This window comes from Rhipicephalus sanguineus, chromosome 1 (assembly GCF_013339695.2).
Source record: "Rhipicephalus sanguineus isolate Rsan-2018 chromosome 1, BIME_Rsan_1.4, whole genome shotgun sequence".
NCBI classification, from domain to species: Eukaryota; Metazoa; Arthropoda; class Arachnida; order Ixodida; family Ixodidae; genus Rhipicephalus; species Rhipicephalus sanguineus.
In genome coordinates this window covers 333,573,381-333,597,120 of record NC_051176.1, presented here as the reverse complement: position 1 = coordinate 333,597,120, position 23,740 = coordinate 333,573,381, and the positions used below count along the sequence as shown (strand labels likewise).

Below are 23,740 nucleotides of genomic sequence, written 5' to 3'. Positions count from 1 at the left end.
TATGGGACCTTCAACTGCAGGTGCTGAAAATCTGAAATGCTATACTCTGGCTGTCCTGATTTACGCGTTACGTGAACACTTTCTCCGGAAACAAATGCACTGCTAGGTTCACTTCCTAGTTTTGTAAATTGATTAAGGAACCAGTATTAAAGGCTCCTGATTTTACACTTGAGTTCGTCCTGAGAACGAACGCATCAGAGCAATGTCTAGGGGCCGCGCTCCTCCCAAAACATGACGCAATATTGCACCCAGTAATATACGCCAGTCGAAAGCTGTTGCCGCGAGAAGTAGCATACGCCACTGTGGAGCGGGAATGTCTAGCAGCAGTATCGGCAATCAAGAAATTTCATGTATTCTTGTATGGTCGGCATTTCATATTAGAAACAGACCACCAGCCCCTACAATACATAAGCTCAAACAAAGTCGTCAATACGCGCATTCTCCGTTGAAGCTTGCTCCTGACCGAATATGATTCCTCTGTACGTTATATCCCTGGAGAAAATAACGTGAGTGCCGACTACCTGAGTCGCAGTTCATATGATCCTGCATTTTGATCATACATAAGCACTAAATGGTTAGGATCTTCTGGTGAGATAACTAGTTTGCACAATTTGTATATATGTTACCTTTGTATAAACATTGAGTGCCTCATGAGTAACATGACCGTGACGGGTGTTTATCTCTCGACGGTGCAGTGTTTTTGTGTGTGTCAGTGTTTCCACGGAACAATACGATAGTGTGTGTAGTGTGTGACTGTTCTCGTGTGCCAGTGTGTGTGCTGTCGACAGTGTGAATGGCATCCACTTCACGTTAAAGTGTTCCCCTAGAACACTTCTTCAAATGGGGGCTTATGTGATGAGGTGCCCTAACGCCACTCAGAAGACGACGAAGCGGCGCCGAAAACGTGCAAGCACGCGCACTAGAATAGGAGTGTTCACCCATCTTGAAGATGCTTCCCTGCACGTGCCGCGCGAGAAAAAAGAAGAGAAAGAACAGGCCACGTCGACCGATCAGACGGAGCCAGAAGCTGGAGCAGAGAAGACGCGTTGGCCTGGTCGGACGTCAGCGTTCGGGAGACCAACATCTGTCGGAGGGACCTGGTCGAGCGTCAACGCCCGAGGGACCTCGCAACGACACGTCTTCGGCCCCGGCGCCCAGCGGACGCAGAGGAACCTGCGACATCCCGCCTGGCTCCTCTCGTACAAGACCCGCAACGCAGCCACGACGCCAAGTCAAGGCCCGTAGCTTGAGCGCGGCGTTTCTCGAACTCTTTTCTAAAGACGCTTCGCGTGTTCATTGTTTTGCTGTGCTTTGTATTTGTTTCTTTGTGCATTTTTATGTCAGAATATATGTTTGTGTGCCGTGCCAGCTGCGTCCTCTTCCTTGCGGCCCTCGCGAGCGTCTCTGACACCACGCATTAAACCTGCTCCCCGAGCCGACTTCATAACACTGGCCCTTCATGGGCCTGCTGGACAGCCCATTGCTGGTCGGTGAGAAGCGAGCTTCTGAGGGACGTCTCCCACTTGTCTGAGGTAGAGCTGGGATGAGCGTTTCTACACTCCCAGAACGTGTGTGTGAGTGTCTATGTACGTGTAATCAACTATTCGCTACGCTTGCCTTTCTCCGCACGCTGGGCCTGCTTGCTTTTGATGCCGGTTATACGTGTAGCGACGGATTCTGAAAGTGCCGTACTGCTTGTTTATACAGAAACGCGTATACCTGAGCACCCCCCCCCCCCCCTGCATTGCCCGTAATAACGCGTACGTGCGCGTTTACTGTGCCTCCCCAAGAATGTCAATATACATAAAGTTTGAGTCGTATGTGTATAGGTATAAAGTGACAGGGTGAACACACTGCAGAAGCTAGCGAGTGACGAAGACAGGTGCTGCTCTTCTCATCGTCATTACGGTGTCCCGTGTCCTGTTTTTTTGCGCTGACACCGTAACGCGATGAAAAATTGCCATAACTATATATGCCCACTTCACCTCAATGAAAAGCTGCGTTTCCCACTTGTCTACTTTGACGTCTCCGCATCCACGAGCCTTTCTCATCTTATCATGCAGCATCTTCCACGGGCGCAGTCGCGTGTAACGTGCTTGTGCGTGACTGAAGTGGAAGTGCACTTAGCCCTAACCGACCTGCCACGGTACCCACTGAAAAAAAGTCACAAGGTCCCTTATGCATTTGCCTGAGACGACTCGAAGGCAAAAAACATCTTCTTTTTATTCTCAGTAGATTGCACTGATCCCACCCCCGAAAGCTTTCTGCACCTAACGTGGTTTTGCACTGCCTCCGGGGTCGGAGGCATTGCAAGCTTTCTGAAACTCGCGCAGTTTTACATTGCCTCCGGGATCGGCCCACCTCTGACCAAGCGATCATGACGTCATCATGTGACACCATGTTATGGGACGCCATAGTAACGCCATGATGACGTCACAAAAATTGGGCGATCTGTTCGTCGTGATGACATCATAGGGTGACGTCATCAGATTATTTCTTTTTTTGCATCACTCGTGTTGACGCCGACGGTCAGTACTCGCATTTTATGAGGCATCTTAGCCTTAGCATCGCGTTGCGTGGCTGAGCTGGAGGTAGCAGGTTCGATGCCTGTACCTCGGCGACTGCATTTCAAGGGAGCAAGACGCAAAAAAAAAAAAAATGAGAGAGAGAGAGACAGAAAGCATCTGTGTACTTGGATTCAGGTGCACGTGAAAGAACCCCGCGTTGTCAAAATTAATCCGGAGTACCTCTCTACGGCGTGCCGCGGTTATCAGGGGGATATGGCCACTGATTCAATCTTCTGAGGTCCAACACACGTAACCGCCGACGCATGCGTGAACGGCAATCCGTGGAGTCTTTTGAAAAGCCATATATGAAACATTCTTATCGCTTACAGGAGGCCCCTTGTCTCTCGCTTGAAAGAGAATAGCACGTTTTTCTTATTTCATCAGCTGACGAGAGGGGAAGAGGAAGAAGTAGTAACTGTCTCACGCACAGCTGGACTTCTCATCACTTGTGTGTGGGGGGGGGGGGGGGGGGGGGGGGGAGGAATGAGGAAGGAGAAAGATCAGAGGGAGGAGAGCGAAGTGCCGTGCGTGGCCAGCTCGACGGCATGGAACAGTTCGGGCGGAAAGATTAGGGCAAAATTCTGAAACCTTTCTTACCCTGTAGCAAGAAATGCTAGCCCGCGTGATCCTCGGCTGTGCACGCAACGCAATTAATTTCTGCTGACAGGCTAGCATGCGAGGAAAAAAAGCACGGTGGCTACAACTTTCGGTTAAGGATGGACAGATGTTACAATAATCCCCTTTGAATCGGGGCGGTGGCTAGTGTCACCAAGCTATTTATTGGATATCTTTGTGATCTGTAGTTTGTAGTATAGTCAATTGCCACAGTTTTTCCATGCGCACCTAGTGCCAGCCTCCAAACTGCCCTCTGATTTATCTACAGTCCCGGTAGTGCCGAGTCCATGATTGTTAGCCCGGGAACCATAACCCCTTTCAGGGCTGCCGTTGGTGGCTACTTTGCACCAAATTGACTACTCTACGACCCCACCTTGAGACTAAGGTTTTAGGCTGGATCCATGGCTACTTTCTGACTACTTTTGAGCTTCTATTTTGGCGCATTTAGTAGCCATTTTCCTTATTATCTGCCGATAAAATACGTTGTTTTCGAGTTTTTCTGTCGTGTCAGCCGATGCGCGCGCATGTCGTCCCCCCGCCAGAAGGTTGGTGCGCATCGAGGCACCCCAACCCAACGCGTGACTCCTCTGCAGAGACGGGGTGACGAAGTTGCACGCATGCTGGCAAACGCGTGGCTAACACGCTATACTGATACTGCCCGCCATCGCTGAGCAACAGTTTCTAATGCTGAGGCGCAGCGCATTTTCTCGAGGGGACTTGACAAGAACAGAGATCCGCAACAAAATGAAGCAGGACGGTCCATCTTCCACCAGATTTCACTCCATGAAGCTGTACAAATATTATGGTAACTCAACTAATCAATATCGGTCTGCGGCTTCAAGGAAAAACCGCTTCAACGTCTGATGCTCCTATCGACTTGTTGGCTGGAATGTTACAAAGTCACTGTCTCTCGGAAGAACTTTATCTATTCTAAGTGAACTATACGCAGGTGCACTGAACTTATTATAATTTACTGATTTATTTGCAACTTATTCGTGGCTTGAAGACCAAGTGAGAGGGAAAAAATTGTGCTCTTATTTATGTGTTTGCTTATTCAAAATCATATTATGTTCAATAATAAAAACTCTATTCATAATGCCGCTTCTGTTCTATTTGGCTACAAATTTGGCGACACAATTGAATGGCTTGGCTACTTTTGGCAACTTTTAGCGTCAGTTCTGGCTCCTTTTCAAATCTTTCCAACTGCGACCCTGCATGGCCGCTTTCCATAGCACTCGTACTACTTCATACTTGTTTCCCTGATGATAGTGCTCGATGTTTCATTATGGCCACGTTTTTTTTTTTTTTGGCTTTCGCTTTGATTTCGGCTTCATGTTTCACCAGGCACCCATTTTTTTTCCTCGGCCCATATTCGTAATTCGTAGGTATTTGTACTGACCTAATCTTTGTATCTAATTTCGCTGTACTGTGATTGGTGGTCTGTTGTGTCATTAGACACCATAAAACCAGATTTACACTGACGCTAAACGGAAATCGCATAGCGTCGCTCTCCCCTCCCATTATCCGTGTTGGGGCTCGGACGGCAGCGCTTTCTATATATAAGCATCAAGGAACATGCAAACTTTGATCTCTGTGGCCTCCAAGGATAGTATTGCAGAGCGCGTCGCTAGCCGCAAGCACCGTCGTATCTCGAGGCCACGCTCAGCCATTACAGCCTGTCTGGTTAAACCTACAGAAAAAAATAAATAAAAAAAAGCCGGCAGATCCCACGCATTGTGGGAATCGATGTAATGCGAAGCAGCCAGCAAAGAGCTGCATACATCGTCTTGTATGTCATTGAGGAAAATGCGTGTCATGGTTTTCATGTTAACTCCTATCATTTATGTTCGTCACACAGTAACGTCGCGCAATACCAACTTGGGGGTCGATCAACCTAGAGAAACGGCCGCCAGGGCACCATGAGCGTGGCACGTAAGTCATGCTGTACATGACATGTGTGTCATGACTTTCATGTTAACTCGTGTTTTTTATGTTCGTCACACAGTCACGTTGCAAGATTCCAATTTTGGTGTATATCAAGCTAGCGAAACGGTCGCCAGCGCACCATGAGCGTGGCACGTAAGTCATGCTACACATGACATGCGTGTCATGATTTTCATGATAACTCGTGTTATTTATGTTCGTCACACGGTCACGTCGCAAGGTACCAATTTCGGTGCATATCAATCTAGCGAAACGGCCGCCAGCGCCCCATGAGCGTGGCACGTAAGTAATGCTGCACATGACATGCGTGTCATGATTTTCATGATAACTCGTGTTATTTATGTTCGTCACACGGTCACGTCGGAAGAGATCAATATTGGTCTATATCAATCTAGCGAAACGGCCGCCAGCACCCCATGAGCGTGGCACGTAAGTCATGCTGTACATGACATGCGTGTCATGATTTTCATGTTAACTCGTGTTTTTATGTTTGTCACACAGTCACGTCGCGCAAGACCAATTCCGGGGTAGATCAAGCTATCGAAACGGCCACCAGCGCGCCATGAGCGTGGCACGTAAGTCATGCTGTACATGACATGCGTGTCATGATTTTCACGATAACTCGTGTTATTTATGTTCGTCAAACGGTCACGTCGCAAGATACCAATTTTGGTGTATATCAATCTAGCGAAACGGCCGCCAGCGCCCCATGAGCGTGGCACGTAAGTCATGCTGTTCATGACATGCGTGTCATGATTTTCATGATAACTCGTGTTATTTATGTTCGTCACACGGTCACGTCGCAAGATACCAATTTCGGTGCATATCAATCTAGCGAAACGGCCGCCAGCGCCCCATGAGCGTGGCACGTAAGTCATGCTGTACATGACATGCGTGTCATGATTTTCATAATAACTCGTGTTATTTATGTTCGTCACACGGTCACGTCGGAAGAGATCAATATTGGTCTATATCAATCTAGCGAAACGGCCGCCAGCACCCCATGAGCGTGGCACGTAAGTCATGCTGTACATGACATGCGTGTCATGATTTTCATGATAACTCGTGTTATTTATGTTCGTCACACGGTCACGTCGCAAGATACCAATTTCGGTGCATATCAATCTAGCGAAACGGCCGCCAGCGCCCCATGAGCGTGGCACGTAAGTCATGCTGTACATGACATGCGTGTCATGATTTTCATGATAACTCGTGTTATTTATGTTCGTCACACGGTCACGTCGCAAGATACCAATTTTGGTGTATATAAAGCTAGCGAAACGGCCGCCAGCGCACCATGAGCGTGGCACGTAAGTCATGCTGTACATGACATGCGTGTCATGATTTTCATGTTAACTCGTGTTATTTATGTTCGTCACACAGTCACGTCACAAGATACCAATTTTGGTGTATATCAAGCTAGCGAAACGGCCGCCAGCGCACCATGAGCGTAGCATGTAAATCATGCTGTACATGACATTCGTGTCATGATTTTCATGTTATGACTTGTCATTTATGTTCGTCATACAGTCATGTTACGCCACACCAATTTTGGTGCACATTCGATTAACCAAGCGACCAGGAGAGCACAAAGTCGTAGGCGGATAGATAGATAGATAGATAGATAGATAGATAGATAGATAGATAGATAGATAGATAGATAGATAGATAGATAGATAGATAGATAGATAGATACGGTCAAAGTCGCAGAAGTTCGCTAAGAAATGCTTCGCATTTAATAGTGAGTCTATGTGCCCTACTGTCAGTAAGACCTTACGGCGATTGTTGAAGCATTATCACAGAAATCTCAAGCAAATGCAACTACCAGTTAAAGACGAAAATGTGAGACAGTGTGGAAGGCCAGTATATATCTTTTGATGAGTTCCGCCTGGTAGCCCTTCTCAAAGTGCCTAGGCGTTAGTTTTGAAAGTACTATATCAGGCAAAGCGTGCGCGTGGATTGGAGATCATGGGAGAGGCCTTCGTCCAGCAGTGGACAAAAGATAGGCTCACGACGACGACGACATTGATGATGATTCAACGTAAAGTATATTTGATGGACGTACTTAGCCGAATAAAGACGTTCGAGAGAGACTCAAGACGGATGCCCTCAAACCCAGACGCATGGAATCCGTTCTCTGTATGTAAGATCGGGTGCGTAAAGAGAGCTCGGTGGACGACTCGCCGGCTCTAGAGTTACTGTATATGCTACCTTTAGGTACAGTAACTCTAGCCGGCTCTGTCGAATGGTGACGCGATCGGCGTTATCGCGCTGTGATGTGAGACTGGCCAGTCAGCCAACAACCTCGTAGCCAGGAACGCCTATATGTGAACGGGTATCCGCTCTAGCATACTTCAAATACCAGCGCGAAAACGACGGAACGCACAGAGAAAGGACACAGGACGAGCGCTGTCTCATAGCTGAAAATTTATTGAACAAAGAGTAACGTACGAAAAACCAACACCATGCGTGCGCAGAATTCTGTCGCATGGAAAAATTTGTTGAGCATGTGCACCTCGCAATCTAGCAAACAAACAAACAAACAAACAAACAAACAAACAAACAAACAAATGGAAGGTTCAGATACCCAATCATCACGCATCATTTTGATGAAGAGGGCTTCTGCGAGTTCTCGGGCCCTTCTACCTTTGTGCTTCGTGATAATGACAATATTATTGAAGAAAGGTGTGTGAGGTCCTGCGTCTTTCCTTCTGTGTGTGTATGACCCTGGCAGCGACATGCATAGGTCGGCAATGAAATGCGGAGCTCACTCAGACTCACTCAAGAAATATATTTTGCGCTTGGGGCTCACTCGTACTCGGACTCACCAAAAGTTTCCTCAACCGGACTCACTCGGACTCAGACTCACTAAGATTTTACTCAACCGGACTCACTCACACTCAGACTCACGGCTCGATTTGAGTCTGAGTGAGTCTGAGTGAGTCGACTCATGAGTGAGTTTGCCGTCCTATGGCGACATGTGACGCTTCGCCCATACCACAATGCCCGAAAGACACGTTGTTGTGTTGTATGAGTGTTCTCGTGGAGAAAAAAAAAAGAAACATTCAGAAAGGCATCGTGCTCACGATTGCGACGCTGCCGCAAATTTACACCTGCAAAGGAGCAGAACACGCGTGGTTACTGAAATAATAGATCCGTGTTTCTCTCATTGAGCTCTGCCCTACCAACATGGCCACCGACACGGCTGCGGTAACTCGGTAATCTTGATATCTGCAGTCCTCGTGTATGGCTCCGCCGCGCAGCTTCTCTCATATACGATTGTGTGACTCCATTTCGCGCTACGCGACATGGACCTGTCGCACCCTGGGCCGTTTATCTAGAGCTACAGGGCGCCCATCTTCACACATCCAGCTACTGCTAAACGGCATGAATGAGCAGCGTGGCCTCGGTAAATTAGTTCTGCGGAAATCAGGATCCTGAAGAAAGTTTCACAAAGTATACGCAGCTTCATCCACTTTCCTTTTTCAGGTTATCATCATCATTATCGTTATCAGTATATATTTTATGTCCACTGCAGGACGAGGGCCTCTCTCAATGGTCTCCAATTTCCCCTGGCTTGTGGGAGCTCGTTCCATTTTGCCCCTGCGAACTTCTTAATTTCGTCGCTCCATATGACTCGTTGCCTTCCTCGACTGCGTTTGCCATCCCTTGTTAACCATACCGTTGCTATGACTGACCACCGGTTTTCTGTCCCGCGCATTACGTGGCCGGTCGAGGTTCATTTAATCCTCTCGCTTACTGCCAACTATAATGTTGGCTACCCCTGTTCCCTAACCAATTCTGCTTTCTTCCCTTTTTGACTAGATGAAGGGATCGCCATCTCGATAGTTATGCTCGAAACGTCATTTTTGAAAGAAAATGAACGCAGTGACGCAGAGTGCAGGAATCCATATGCGAACGGAATCGCACAATAACAAGTTGTTTAGTCGCGGCAAGTCGAGCTACACAAACGCCCCACGAAAGCGAAAGCAGTAGGATCTTCTGAATCGAAGGTAAAGCTAGACGCCTGGTAGCATTCCTGAGGAGCTTTTCAGGGATAATCTAATCGCCTTATTCCGCTTGACTGCGTAAGTCTGGCACACTGGGTAGCCGGCGGCAAAATGACAGATTGGTTGCGCGGCCGCCGCGCAAGGCAGACAGAGAGAGAGAAAGGAAAATAAAACTCAAGGGGAACTGCAGCAACACATTACGTGCCTGATACTAACATCAACGGCCCGACCGTTCGCAACACGCCGGCGTCCAGTGTATACTGTGCACAGCTGGCCGATCCGCGGCTTCGGTCATGCGAGCCACGTCCGGACGCAGCGGGTCGTGCCACGTGCGTGCCAAGCCGCATTCAAATGAACCGATGCAGGAAACGCGGCGAACAGAAAGTCGGGCGTGTGTACTCCGCTTCTGGCAAGACAGCTTTGCAGGAGAGCCTGTTCCTTCCGCCTTCGCTAGCTACACTTCTTTTTTTTTTTTCTGTGCCGCTTTTCTCTACTGCAACTTTTTCTTGTGCGTGCTTTATCCCCTCCACCCTTCCTTTTTTTTCTTTCTCTGTATTTCGCCGCCAACGTGGCGCGCACGAACGGAGACAAGTGCTTCCTTGTGCAAGGGCGCTCCGGTCCAAGGTCAGCCACGCATTTATTTACTTCGAGCGAGATGCGAGATCAGGTGGCTGTGACCGTAAGCGTGCAACCAGGCCCCGAATTTCATACCGCGGCGTGCAATTACATATACCGAGGTCCGCTCCTTCATCCGCGCGTCATTGTTAGTTCGCCCGCTTTCGCAATGTTGGACGAATCGCCGCGCGCGGATACGCCCCGAGTAAGCGCGCTTCGGACACGTGTTAAACCGAGATATCCGGCGCAATTATAACCTCTCGGAGTGATATAGAGAGTCGCCCCATTGCGACTGAGAGCATTGCAACACGTTACCAACGTGACGCTGGCGAGAAACCATTAGAGAGACATTCGTCGTTTCCGAAAAGAACTGTACTACGTGTCCGGATTCGAGAGGAAGCAGTCACAGCAGTTTCGTTCCAAGATCACAGTGCAGACACGCGCGGAGGCTGCACCTTCCGACCTACTATCCCGTTTATGATGACGAAAAACGCCCTTTATGTGCTGCTTTAAGCAGGCTACATCGGACTGCCGAGCGTTCAGAGAAGCAAAGATGAAGCCGACCGCTTCATTCGCGCAGAAAGTAGTCACAGCTGACCGCTGTACTTTCCCGAGAAGATTGGCCTTTGCGATGGACTTTGAATGCGCGGTGAACGTGGTTGTGAGTATATATGCTGCGCTTAACCTCCTATCCACGGCTCCACGGTACGACAAGGAATCGTGCGCAGTACACTGACGCAAGAAAGAAAAAGACAACAAAAACACCCGAGTGTTTCGCACGGCAGCCTTTTCGTGTGTACCATGAGTTCCTACTAACTCGGCCACTTTTTTGTCGTTGCAGGCTTCTTTCTTTCTTTCTTTCTTTCTTTCTTTCTTTCTTTCTTTCTTTCTTTCTTTCTTTCTTTCTTTCTTTCTTTCTTTCTTTCTTTCTTTCTTTCTTTCTTTCTTTCTTTCTTTCTTTCTTTCTTTCTTTCTTTCTTTCTTTCTTTCCAGTGCATGTAAGGTAGCAAACAAGATACAAACTGGTAAGTCACACTGCCTTTATTTCTGTTTTTTTTTTCACACGCTTCCTTGAGCATTTTCAGGAAATTTTGGCGCGATTACAATGCATGACGCTGAAGATTCCCGCCCGTTAAAACATGTGACAGCAGCTGCGTAAATTACGTCGCAGGTTTTCACAGGGCGTTGTTAGGAGAGACGAGATCGCGAGATACCCGCGGCGCTTTAAAAATATCTGGGGTTTAACGTCCCAAACCCGCGGCGCTTTCATCTGAACTATACGGCTCATGACTGGAACTAAAGGTAACTGTGAAAAATGTTACCTATGACAGGAGGTGAAAGGGAGGCAGCAACCTGAAGCGATATTGAGTCTAATGGGACAAAACAGCTGGCAAAATTTTTGCTTAGCTGCGCTATACGAAACCAATTTTGCGGAGAGAGAGGTATAACTTGTCCATAAAGGTACTTTCAAATATTGCCTACACGCTAAAAGAGCAGAAAGACAAGATTGCTGAGGCCCAGACATCGTCTTGTACGTTAATTTTTTTTTCTATTCAACACTCGATCATTCACATTTATTTTCACATAATGCTTGTTGTAAAAATTCCACGCAACGCTGCTCCGTTATTTAATCTTACTATTTATTACGAAAGCGCTTGCTCACCGCTTAACTTAGTTACGGGGGTTTTTCTTTGACAAAAGCACGTTCTGATTAGAAAGCACGCTTGAGTAGTAAGAGACTCCGATTAATATTTGACCACCTGGGGTTCTTTAACGTGCATCTAAATCTGAGTACACGAGCGTTGTTAGTGCATTCTGCCCCGAACCGAAATGCGGCCCGGACGGCCAGATTGTTCACTAGCCGCACGAAATGTGCAACAAAATGAGGTCTACGAGTGAAGAATAGTAAGCGTTAATTCATCGTGAAAAGACTAATAATATTACGCTAAGTTAAAAGCAGTTCAAAGAACGGCATTCGCTTTTAACTGTGTCGAGATGGATACCGGCGGTTGTGAGAAAGCAAAAAATAAATAATAAAGGGGGTTTGTAACTTACATTTCTTCGCCATCGCGGTAGTGGACAGGTCATTTTTTTCTACAGATGGGGGAAAAACGAATAACATACGAGGTATCAGACGAACCGTTTGCGGATGTGTTTCAGTTAGTTTTATGAAGGACTGAGAAGCGGAAGATGAAAGCACAAAAATAAAGATAAAAAATGCGGTCACAACGGGAAAGCTTACGTGAGGGCGCGGGTTACGTGATCGAAGCATGGAGAAGCGTGAATATACATGCTTTATCATCTCTCCAGAAGTCATGGTAACATTGTCAAAGCTTTAGGTTCAAGTATATCAACAGTAGTGCGACACAGCGTGAACCACCGACCCAAGGTCAGGTATACCAAATATGGCGCGAAACTCGACGGCAACCTGAGACGACTCTGCATGACATTCGTACTTTCCGCAATAGTATAAATATGCTCAGGAAATTGGGAAAATTGGGTGGCGGTTTTTAGAAACGGGCACAATATACTTCCGGATATACAAGTACGTATTGATCAACTCAGCTGTGGCACGAGAAAAGCAGGAACGCGTGGAGCCAGACATTTCGACAACGTTGACTTCGTCAGAAGCCTGACTCCAACGAGTCACCTTGTATATGAACCTTGTCGAAAAATAGGCTTCGCGGGTTGAGGCTTTCCTTGTCCAAATCATTCCGCGACAGGTTTGTGTTGTTTAAACCACGCACATTGTAATTCATGTGCGACGCCAGCACATCCGATCGGATGTGCTGGCGTCGCACATCGCATTCACAGACACTGACAGTGAGTCAAGCTCTTCGTGCCCGGCTTGTGGACACTACAGTGAAATGCCTGGACATTTACTAATGGAGTGACCGGCTTCCCGCAAGTTAAGAGATTTTACTGCAGAGATACTATTTTAGAAGTTACTTTTGGCCATCATTATTGCAGAGTCTCGCTCTCCTTGATCACCGATCGATGTCGCTAGCAACTATCCTGGAATGTCATCACGAAAGGTCATCGAGAATTAAAGCAAAAAAATAAAAGCATCGTTACAATTTCTAGGGGCCACGACTTGTACGAGTGGCTGTAGGCTGATAGTGATGCCGTATACCGCACAAGACGGCCGGACTGTGACATTGTGTGTGTGCTCCCCATCTCTTTTTCTTTCTCTCTTTCTCTGCTCTTCTTTGAATCCCTACCATCGCTTTCCCCGGTGTAGGGTAGCATACCGGTTATGCTAAAGTGGTTAACATCCCTGCCTTCCCTCTCTCCTGTTTCCCTTCCTTCCTTGTTTGCTTCGCTGATTGCGGACTGTCAACATACAGTCAACAGAGGCATTAATGCACACCGCATGTTGACAGTACTGCGTACTGTCAACATGCGGTGTGTACTAATGCCACTGTTGTTTATGGCCGGTCATACACACCTGGGCTTTGATGAGTGAATGATATTATGTAGATTAGTGAAATTTCAGCGTACTGCCGGGTTAGCTCGCCACTTACAACCGAAACATCAGCGTTTACTTGTTTTGCGAAGGCAGCAACCATGCTACAATCGGAGGTGCGCTGGTTTACGTGGCTGAAGCGCCAGTAAAAACCATGGGCGACCATTTGATAAAAATTCAGGAGCCCCTGCCCTATTGGAAAATTCAGGGCAAGCGTAGCTTGGCGTGTGCATGCCTGAAGTACAACTTTTGTATGCTTGTTTTTTTTTTCTCTCTTTAGCACGCAGTGCCCCCTCCTAACTGTTTCTTTCCTCCATGCCGGGAATTGGGCCTTCATCCACCTGCTTAGCAGCGTAACACTTCAGTTGCTACAGGCAACAACGACGGTCACGCGTTCATATTCAGGTAACAATGTAATGTAACAACGTGGAATGACAAGTCACCTCGATAAAAGGTCAAAATGCCATATGAGAAGCGGTTGATCACCGACAAGCGCACGTTCGCGAGAACATCAATGATTGGAAAACGGCGCATACAAATACGCACATGAGCGGCGCACCTTCTAGGGCTGCATTTCTGTACGCTCGGCAGCGCCGGGTTTTTCACATACGACGCCGCCACTGAAATGTGTGAGTTAAAGGGGCCATGACACCCAATTTTCGATCATAATCTGTCTTGTGTGAGTTAATCCTTATGCGTTCATAAACAAGCTCGCAAAATTTTAGCGCATTTGATTGAGCCCATAATTTGTAACTGGATATCTTTATAAACACGCGAGCGGCCTGACAGTCGGGCAACACTGGCGTACGCGCGAGCCGTGACGTAACAAGCTGCTTGCTGCGCGAGCGTCTGCATTCCGACGAACGATTTCGTTCGGGGGTCAGCTGCGCGTGGGCAGTATAGCTATTTCGGCTTTCTTCAGCTTGGCATTGAGGTTGAACAATTTTCAGCGGCTGAAACATTGGTAGAAGACGACGGCTAAGTTCCATGCAGCACATGACGTCACATACGCCATGGCAATATGGCGGTCGCCGGTGGTGGGCGGAGTTTCTAGCCGGCGTACCAAGAGTGGCGGGTTAATCCCCAAGGTCGCTTCCATTCGAATCCTAGGTATGACGCTAGAAGCGACGGGCACCAATAACATCACGCTTCAAAGATTAGCGAAAAAGACAGATAGTGTTATTAGGCTAATTAGGAGGGTGGCTAATCGACGGGCAGGGTTATCAGAGGATAACTTGGTCAGGCTTATCCATGCCTTTCTGTTGTGCCATTTTACATATGTGGCGGCAATGCACGTTTGGAAGAGAGTGGAAAGGGATAAGCTTAATGCGATGATTAGGAGGGGGGTAAAGAGTGCCCTGGGGCTCCCCAATTATACCCACACGGATCGTCTCCTGCAGTTTGGAATTCATAATACCTTAGAGGAAATCGCGGAAGCGCAAGAAAGAGCACAGGTAATTCGACTCTCTGGCTCAAAAGCAGGCAGGAGAATTCTCGCGGATATAGGTACTCCACCGGCTCAGGTTGATGCTCTGTATCAAGGGTTGACGAGAGATCAGAAGGAGAACATTATCGTCTCGCCTGTCCCGAGGAATATGCATCCCCAGCGAAACGTAGGCAGGAGGAGAGCGCGAGCTCTGGCCCTTCTCCGCGACGTTGAGGGTCTCCAAGGGTGTGGCTGCTTCGTAGACGCGGCACAATATGACGGCAACAGTGGCAGGTTTACGGTAGTTGCAATTAACCATCAGGGGGTTACCACTAATGCGGCGTCGGTATACGCCCAAACTGCTAATGCAGCCGAGCAGGTTGCCATCGCCATGGCTCTCCTAGATGAAAATCACGAAAATATATATAGTGATTCTAGGGCGGCCATTCGCGCTTTCAGTGTTGGTGCTGTGTGCAAAGAGGCCAAAGCAATACTCGGTGAGAAGTCAATTACAACTCATACCCTTACATGGTTCCCTGCTCATATGGCCTCCATGGCAGGAGGGATTATCAATCTCAATGAGCTGGCCCACTCCAGGGCGCGAGGGTTAACTATCCGCGACCATGGAGGACTTCTGGGTCAACCTGGAGGATTGGTAAATAGGGATCAACCGACCACGTACAATGAAATTACTTTACATTTCGCTATGGGTCTTCCCGCCTCCAGCTCGGAAGTTAAACAGGGCGCAGGCTTTGACACTGAGATTGCTGCAGACTGAAACGTATCCTAACCCTGCCTTTCTACACAAGCTTTATCCTGATGTCTACTTAACTAACTCATGTACGAAATGTGGCGGTTTAGCCACCTTACACCACATGCTCTGGAAGTGCCCCTCGGTACGCGGCACTGATACAGCATCGGCCAGCAAGTGGGGCTCCGCTCTGAGGAGTCCGGACATTCAGTCACAACTTTGGGCTGTCCAGAGGGCCCACGATGCGGCGGTAGGTCTCGGCCTGACTGTCCCGTCGTGGGAGCGGCCCGCCGTGTGCTAAGGCACACGCCTCCGGACTTTGTTAATAAAAGTTCTTCCAATCCAATCCAATTCGTTTACAGTCCATTTTTCATATATATACAGGCACAGTAGACTCTCTACTCCCATTTTTCGCTGAAAACGGCAAATTGTTGGGTGACCGCGTCATGGCCCTTTTGATAACTTGATGGGCGGTGTGATAACTACTTCTGTAGTTTTTTGTGCCAATGCCACACGATATAGTTATGAGGCACGTCATAGTAGTGCACTTCGGCTTAATTTCGACTACCTGAGGTTCTTTAACGTGCACCTATACCTCAGTACACCGGTGTTCTTGCATTTCGCTCCTATCGAAATGCGGCTGCCGGTGCCGTGAATCGAACCCGCGCCCACGAGCTGAAGGGTGGTGTGCACTTTCTTAGCCGAGGGTATTTTTCGTGATCCTTGTTATAGAGAGGGTGCATGCATCTTGGCAAAGATTGTGATTTATAAAAAGAAAGAAAAATAGAAAGCTCGATACGCAGCCATTGGAAACGGTTAACAATGCACTACGTAACTCACTATAAGTGACATTAGGATTGCATTAAATAGCGTCAAGGTATTTAATGACGATGCAGCGCAAATGTTCACGTTCTTGTCACCAGGAAGACGCAGAATCATAATCACAAACGCGCGTATCACGAATGCGTAAGACTAACGGTGCCCAATTCGTTTTATAATGGCATCAAGAATGCATCACACAGTCACTATAGACAGTCACAATTACCTGATCCAAGTCGACGTCAGACTATTTAAAGATAGGAGTTAAAAGAAAGTCAGCTTCGCACTAGTGGTGCCAAGCTCGAGCTGGGCGGCCTTCTTTGTTACTCTTTATTTTGCTCTTTCTTTCCATGCTATGCTTTACTCTCGCTCCTCCCCCTCACTGCCCTTTCCAAAAAAGAAAAAATGAACCATATATATATATATATATATATATATATATATATATATATATATATATATATATATGGTTCATTTGTTCTTTTTTGGAAAGGGCAGTGAGGGGGAGGAGAGAGAGTAAAGCATAGCATGGAAAGAAAGAGAAAAATAAAGAGTAACAAAGAAGGCCGCCCAGCTCGAGCTTGGCATATATATATATATATATATATATATATATATATATATATATATATATATATATATATATATATATATATATATATATATATATATGGTTAGAATATGGTATTATCACAATTTCAGATCACCACGCAAGACTGTAGCTCTGACACATAAAAAGAACGAGCGCAAATCTCCGCTCGATCTTTGTGTGTGTTGCTTTGTGTGTGGCGTCCTGTACTTCCGACTTACGCGCCTAGTAACCAGTTTCAGAGTGAACCAACCAGCCCGTCAAGATATTCTGTTGTAGGCACTCGCACGGTCACCAGCTATTGCTTCATATTTTGCGCGCACTAATGCTTTAAACAACACATTTTTGCCACAGGCCTATATATCAACCATACAGTGAAATATGTAGCCACTTTAGTTCTTTTGATCGCGTGAAATTTATATTTTGATCTTGATAAAGGTATTGTTAGTGCTGACGCGTGGATCCTCGCACGAGTATACATGCATACAGTGTCTCACCGTGCGCAACGGTATTGCATAAACTTAAAGTATTATGTTTCAATGAAGAAGCCCGTTTAAAGACTTTTGAATTATCGAAGCGCGTGATTGTCGCCTATCCGAATTAGAACGCCGCGATGACCGCGCTATGTTCAATACAAATAGATAGATAGATAGATAGATAGATAGATAGATAGATAGATAGATAGATAGATAGATAGATAGATAGATAGATAGATAGACAGACAGACAGACAGACAGACAGACAGACAGACAGACAGATAGATAGATAGATAGATAGATAGATAGATAGATAGATAGATAGATAGATAGATAGATAGATAGATAGATAGATAGATAGATAGATAGATAGACAGACAGACAGACAGACAGACAGACAGACAGACAGACAGACAGACAGACAGACAGACAGACAGACAGACAGACAGACAGACAGACAGACTGATAGATAGATAGATAGATAGATAGATAGATAGATAGATAGATAGATAGATAGATAGATAGATAGATAGATAGATAGATAGATAGATAGATAGATAGATAGATAGATAGATAGGACAGACAGACAGACAGACAGACAGATAGATAGATAGATAGATAGATAGATAGATAGATAGATAGATAGATAGATAGATAGATAGATAGATAGATAGATAGATAGATAGATAGATAGATAGATAGATAGATAGATAGATAGATAGATCAGCTTAATGGAGTGATACATGATAATCATTCCGGAACGGAATATAGGCAACCAGAGAATTAGCTCCTCGGGCCGACCTGCTTCATTAAAAGTCCCTGTTCTTTTTTGCTTGTTTCGTTAGCAGGTGCTGGCAATGTTGTAATGAGCGTGATGCAAAAAATATATAGATAATAAGCAGTAAACGCACGGGCCAACTGATGACTCGCGTGCTTCCGATCGAAGTCAGTCAGAAACCGTTGTTCACACGGCGGTCTCTCTCTCGAGACCTGTATCGATTGTAGTCTTGTTTACTGAAAGGGAAGACGTATAAAGCTACCAGGAGCACAAAGTTGGATGCTTCGCAAATGCACTCACTCGTTCCAAAATTAACTCACTTGATAATGCATTTATTTTGCGCTCTCCGGGCATTTGATGAAGTCTGGAAGCGCTTCGACGGGGTCTAGATGGCATGGCGTGTTTTGATTGGCTTGCTCAGCAGAGTAGCCAGGTTTTTTTTTTTTTTTTTTTTTTTTTTTTTGCGAAAGAGCTGTACTTCACCGGTAGCGGGGGAGGGGCAAGCACATGTCTTCGAACGTCTCTTCATGTCAGGTATACCCTAGTACACAGAAATTTCGGAAATGGAGGTAGGGGTTGAGGGGGAGGGGAGGAAGGGCCATGATGGGTCCTGTGTTCCCACCCTCCCGCTGGCAATGCCTATGCGCACGCGGGACGACCGACACGTGAACACGAAACGTATACACACAGACATACTGTTCCCAAAGCTACTGTACGAGCTCTTTCTCTTTCCGGTAGACAAGTACACAAGCTCTCTGACTTTAAGCATCATTCACTGGTATAAACAAGTTCATCCTGTCACCTAGGAGCTACACCGAGGTACTCGTCAAAAATGCCAACGCCCATAATGTATTACCAAAATTTCAACGAACCTTCGTCGAGCAGGCCGATAACATATCTAAATATTTATATCCATCTTAACGTAAACTGCTCGAAAACGTTGTAGCGGCTCAGTAGCTATGGCACTGAGGTGCTGACGCGGGTTCGATTCTAGGTCACGGGGGCCTGATTTACAAGAAGGCGAAATCATAATATAGGCGCTCGTTAAACGAGCCACGCGTGGTCAAAATCAATCTGGTACACCTTTAACAACGGCGTCGCTCGTAACCAGCTGTGCATTTTCGGAGCAATCCTTTTTTTTTTTTTTCGTCTGAAAACACTCCTGAAGACTTCAACGGTGTCTTTGAGTGCTCCAGAATCAGGGCCGTGTTTAAGGGTTTGGTTGCAGTTGATGTTGTGCTCGCTGTATGTCAACAATGACTTTGCAAAAATTTGCTAGTTTAAGTTTCTTCCTGTACCGCGAGACTTTCATAGTATGCCACAGCTGTACACCATGCTACCTTACATTAAAGAAAAACAACAAAAACTGAACGAGACGGCATGGCAACCTATACGGGATTTCCCCCTATATACGTAGAAGCTCCAAGCATAGCGTCGTGCTGCAACGTGTATTGTTTTTTTTTTTTGTTTGCTTGCTCGTTTGTGCAGAAGGAACGTTCCTGTATCTCCCGATAGCCATCTGCTGAAAAATACCCTCCCTGCTGCCTTTATTCCGCCTTCCGCGAAATGAAAAGCGAACACAAGATGTCCCCATGGCAATGGCAAGGAGCTCAAGGAGCTCCTCCGTCTGTGTCTTCAGTGGTCCCGATGTTTGCGACAAAACGCGTTCACGGGGCGCATGTAAGTACTTTCTGCATAGCTGCCCAGAGGTGTAACAGCTGTATACATAAAAAAGACGCGTTCGTGTTGCTAAGAAGCCCAGTCAAGTCCCGAAGAATACGAAATATCGATCCATCATCATAAAGTACGCTGACACTTTCGATAATTAAATACAATCGCTTTTGGCACTGTACAGACGTCTGTCTCTACTCTGCATTGTGGCCTATCTCAAGTCACGTTTTCCTTTTCAATGTTATAGTGGCGCTCACTTTGTATACACGGGCATCGAAGAAACGACGATGTTTCTTTTTTGTATTTTTTACCTTGTTGCCTGGCGTATCTCTCTATAACGACGCTTAGCGCATTTAGGCGTAGTACATGTTTTGTTTCGTCCCACGCCTGATTCTTCCACGGCCAAGGACCGCGTGAACGGGAACGGGTCGCGCAGGCTGGGCCGCTGCCAACAACTTTCTCTCACGGGCCGCAGGCGGTGTGGTCCAGCGACGGATGCATCTATGGCGTGTGAGGTCGCGTGCGATCGGTCTCGCTTCAAGGACGCCCAATGTATAGCGCCCGCGGTGTCGCGCCCCTCGCGAGTCCGATCGGCTATAGAACAAGCTCGAAACACCGTAAGGCGAGAGCGGCGCCCGGCCGACGTTTAGAACACTGACTACATGCCCCTACGCTGTCTGTCGCTGACCTTCTGCTTTTGTTTTCTTCTTTCTTCCCGATGACGTTAGTTGTCGATCGCGTATCTCTTACACACTCGTCATACGTACAGTTGATCACCCGGCAATTTGCGGAATATGACGTAGCTTGGTAGGACCTCCCTGCGAATGTCCATTATGCCGTACTGTGCACGCAAGGCGATAGCGTGCGCCAACGCAGGAAAAAAAAAAAAAGTGACCAAGGAAGACTTATGTCTACGATCTATTCGGCCAAACCTCAATAAGGCCTCAATTTGGTTTCACAATGTCGCGAACAAAGGAGGGCAGTCTATATAGAGACGGTTGTATCGAATCGTTTCTCGCAGATTTATTCGGCAAAGCTTTTACTTAAGCGGTGCCGTCGTGGTCGCTATAAGCAGTCATACTCGGGTGCCTCAGGATGCTGTAAGCTTTATAGTATATCCGATAAGCGCGAAAGAGGACGCGGAGGAACTCCATTTGGTGAGGTGACGCGTACAGAGGGGGCGCCACTTGGGGATGCGGAGTTCACTTCGTCACTATCTGCTACACACATTAAAGCAAGTTGTAATTGAGGCGCGTGGCCTTTGACATGCAGGGATCTTAGAGATCATTTACGTGAATACCGCAATTAGCAGCGATTCCGACTTAACGCAGTATGTGAACTTGTATGGAAAATACAATGCCAAGGCATATGCCCACAATAGACGATTACAATGTCTCTGAATACGGTGGAAAACCTTTCGTCATGTCAGGCCCTTCAAGCACCTGGGCCCATATTCACAAGAACATCTTACGCTTGAATTGTTCGTAACAGAATGTTTCCGCCAATCCTGGTGCTGGGCAAATCACTAACGAAGCCGGCTGACCAATGGCAAACAGCACTTCCTAACTAAATGATTTCTGAGTTCGGTCCCTAGTACGTTCATTATTACAAACAAACGTTCTCCGAACGTTCTGAAATTTCTTCGTGCTAAGGGGATGCTTTATCCCTATTATGAAGACCACTCACGCACACGTGCGGCAGCGCACGATTTATACTTTCTTGAATGTTCTGTTGCAGCCGTAAAAAAAAAAAAAAAAACTTTTCACGAAAAGTGCTTGTATAATGCGTATATGTGATTTGCGTACTGAGCTGTAATAGTGTCTGCTTCACGATTATCATAGTTTGTATTTCGTTTACATGCATGAGGAGCGCTGCTTTAACTATGGAGCACCCCTCCACATTCCTTGCCTCATGAAGCAAGAGAAGTGGAGAGAACGTTTATTAGGGTGAAAGCCTTAGATGCCTCATTATACGCGAAAATTGACCGTCGGCGTGAGCGTCCTCCGGCATCGGCGTCAACGCGAGTGATGCAAAAAAGAATCATCATCACGTGAGAACGTCACAGATCGCCAAAACGCGTGTCGTCATGATGACGTCTCTATGGTGTAACATACCGTGCCGTAACATTATGCCGTCATCACATGATAGAGAGAGAGAGAGTACAACTTTATCAAGAGTCCAATGCAGACGCTGAGGCGTCGCACGGACAAAGGTGGGCCGATTACGGAGGCAGTGCAAAACCAGGTGAGGTGCAGAAAGCTTGCAACGCCTCCGATCCTGGAGGCAGAGCAAAACCACGTTAGGGCAGAAAGCTTTCAGAGGGGGGCATGGGGGACGATCGACTGAGAAGAAAAAGAAGTTGGCTTTAGCCTTCGAGTCGTCTAAGGCGAATGCATGAGGGACCCTGTGAGTTTTTTTTTTCATCAAAGACGAGTGGAAAGGGGCTAAGGACGGGCGGGTGGGCGCCTCGTCCAGGACACCACTGGCCTGTGAGGCGTGCTGGGCTTGGTCCAGAAGAGCCAGCTGGCGCTCCTGGTACTCGTTTACGGGCCATGTCTACCACTGCCTAGTTTTGTCGTTTTGCTTTGCAAGTGGGGGAGAGCAACCAAAGAAAATGAAGGTGAGCATACTTAATATAATAAAACAAAGATAGCGTGAACGAAATGCACGACCCGACCGCATCTGACGCAATCATGCGCAACCAAATAGCCCAATTGACGGCGGAAAGAGAAAGGATCGCAGGGTGTTTTTGCTACACTTGGCAGTCAATTCCACTTCGGCCAAAAATGCTCATGTTTTCTTTTTTTTTTCTGACATTAAGGAAGAAAAATCAGCAGACTGCATTGATTCTTCTGGCGAAAGAAGCAGTAGTCTCACAACAGCAAACCGCCACTTTCCCAAGTTGGAATGACTTCTTCGCGCTGCGCAAAACGTCGTGGTCGTCCACCACATTATTTCCTGTTTGTTTGGATGATGATGAGTTTGATTGTTTGAAATAGATGAGCAGGTGCCACTGATTTCAGAGTATGTATGCAGCGCCTCGCGTTTGTAGCGCAATCCGCCCAGCGAGAACATGGCGCAATAGAGCTATGGTTATACATATACATCCTTCCATCCGCCTACAGTGTACGAGAAAGACACTGAACTTGCAATAACTTTCTACCCGTGAAAATCTGACACCGACAGACGGGCTCAGCGGCACAAAGATTTGACACCCACACCCCTCAAAATAACAGAAAACGAACTCCTACACAGGCCCTTCTATGATAAACACCTAATTTGGTGCAATCATGGGGTCATACAAAGTATAGTTGCGACCAATGATTAAAGAAAACAAAGAATGAAAAAGGCAAAGGAAAACTTGCAGGCAGTGCCCTTTTATGACCTGCGCGTGATGTCACACGACATGACATGGTTGGTAACTACAGGAGTGAGATCTCGTCTGTTCTTTTATTATTATTATTATTATTTCAGCGCCGTGCAATTTGAAGCTGCTGCTCGAGGAATCGTGTTTTCAACTACGGGAAAACACGATTCCTCGTGTGCGGCACTTCAGAAGCGAAAATATTTGTTATGCGCATCACGTGTGTTGTTTCCCTAGAAGAGTTCACTCTCTCGTGTCATAGTGCGGTGACTCGCTGCTGAACTAAAGGCGGCTCTGTTGCACTGCGCGCTCTGTACAACAGCGCCTCTCTTATCGAAGCATCAAAGACACAAGAAAAAAAAAAGACAACCATAGAAACGTTCCCTATCAGCAGGCCAAAATCTTTGACAGAACAAGTTATTGTTCTTCCTTTTGTTTCTTTTTTTTGGCTGACGAAGAGTTATATTTGCTTCACGAAAATGCTTGCTGAGTTTCGTCTTGTCTTCATGGTTTAGGGTGTTTGTATTTGCATATTCACACTTGAGCTCGCATCCTCTCAATATGCGTCCATTTTTCGTGGTAGTAAACGAGTTGTAAACTTTTTTTTCCTATTAACTACTGCCTCTTTTCTTCGATGCTAATAACAAAG

The 23,740-nt window shown here is 46.7% G+C and overlaps 1 protein-coding gene across 2 annotated transcripts in view; it reads right to left on the bottom strand.

Annotated features, from left to right (window-relative positions):
* LOC119379560 (nose resistant to fluoxetine protein 6) overlaps positions 1-23,740 on the bottom strand; it is a 188,172-nt gene that overhangs the window by 74,866 nt on the left and 89,566 nt on the right. Inside the window, exon 2 of one of the 2 annotated variants that reach the window (XM_037648860.2) lies at positions 11,807-11,845. The exons of the other annotated variant lie outside the window; for it this stretch is intronic. Coding sequence (XP_037504788.1) covers positions 11,807-11,845 — 39 coding nt within the window. The remainder of the gene's footprint in view (positions 1-11,806; positions 11,846-23,740) is intronic. 2 annotated transcript variants of the gene reach the window in all.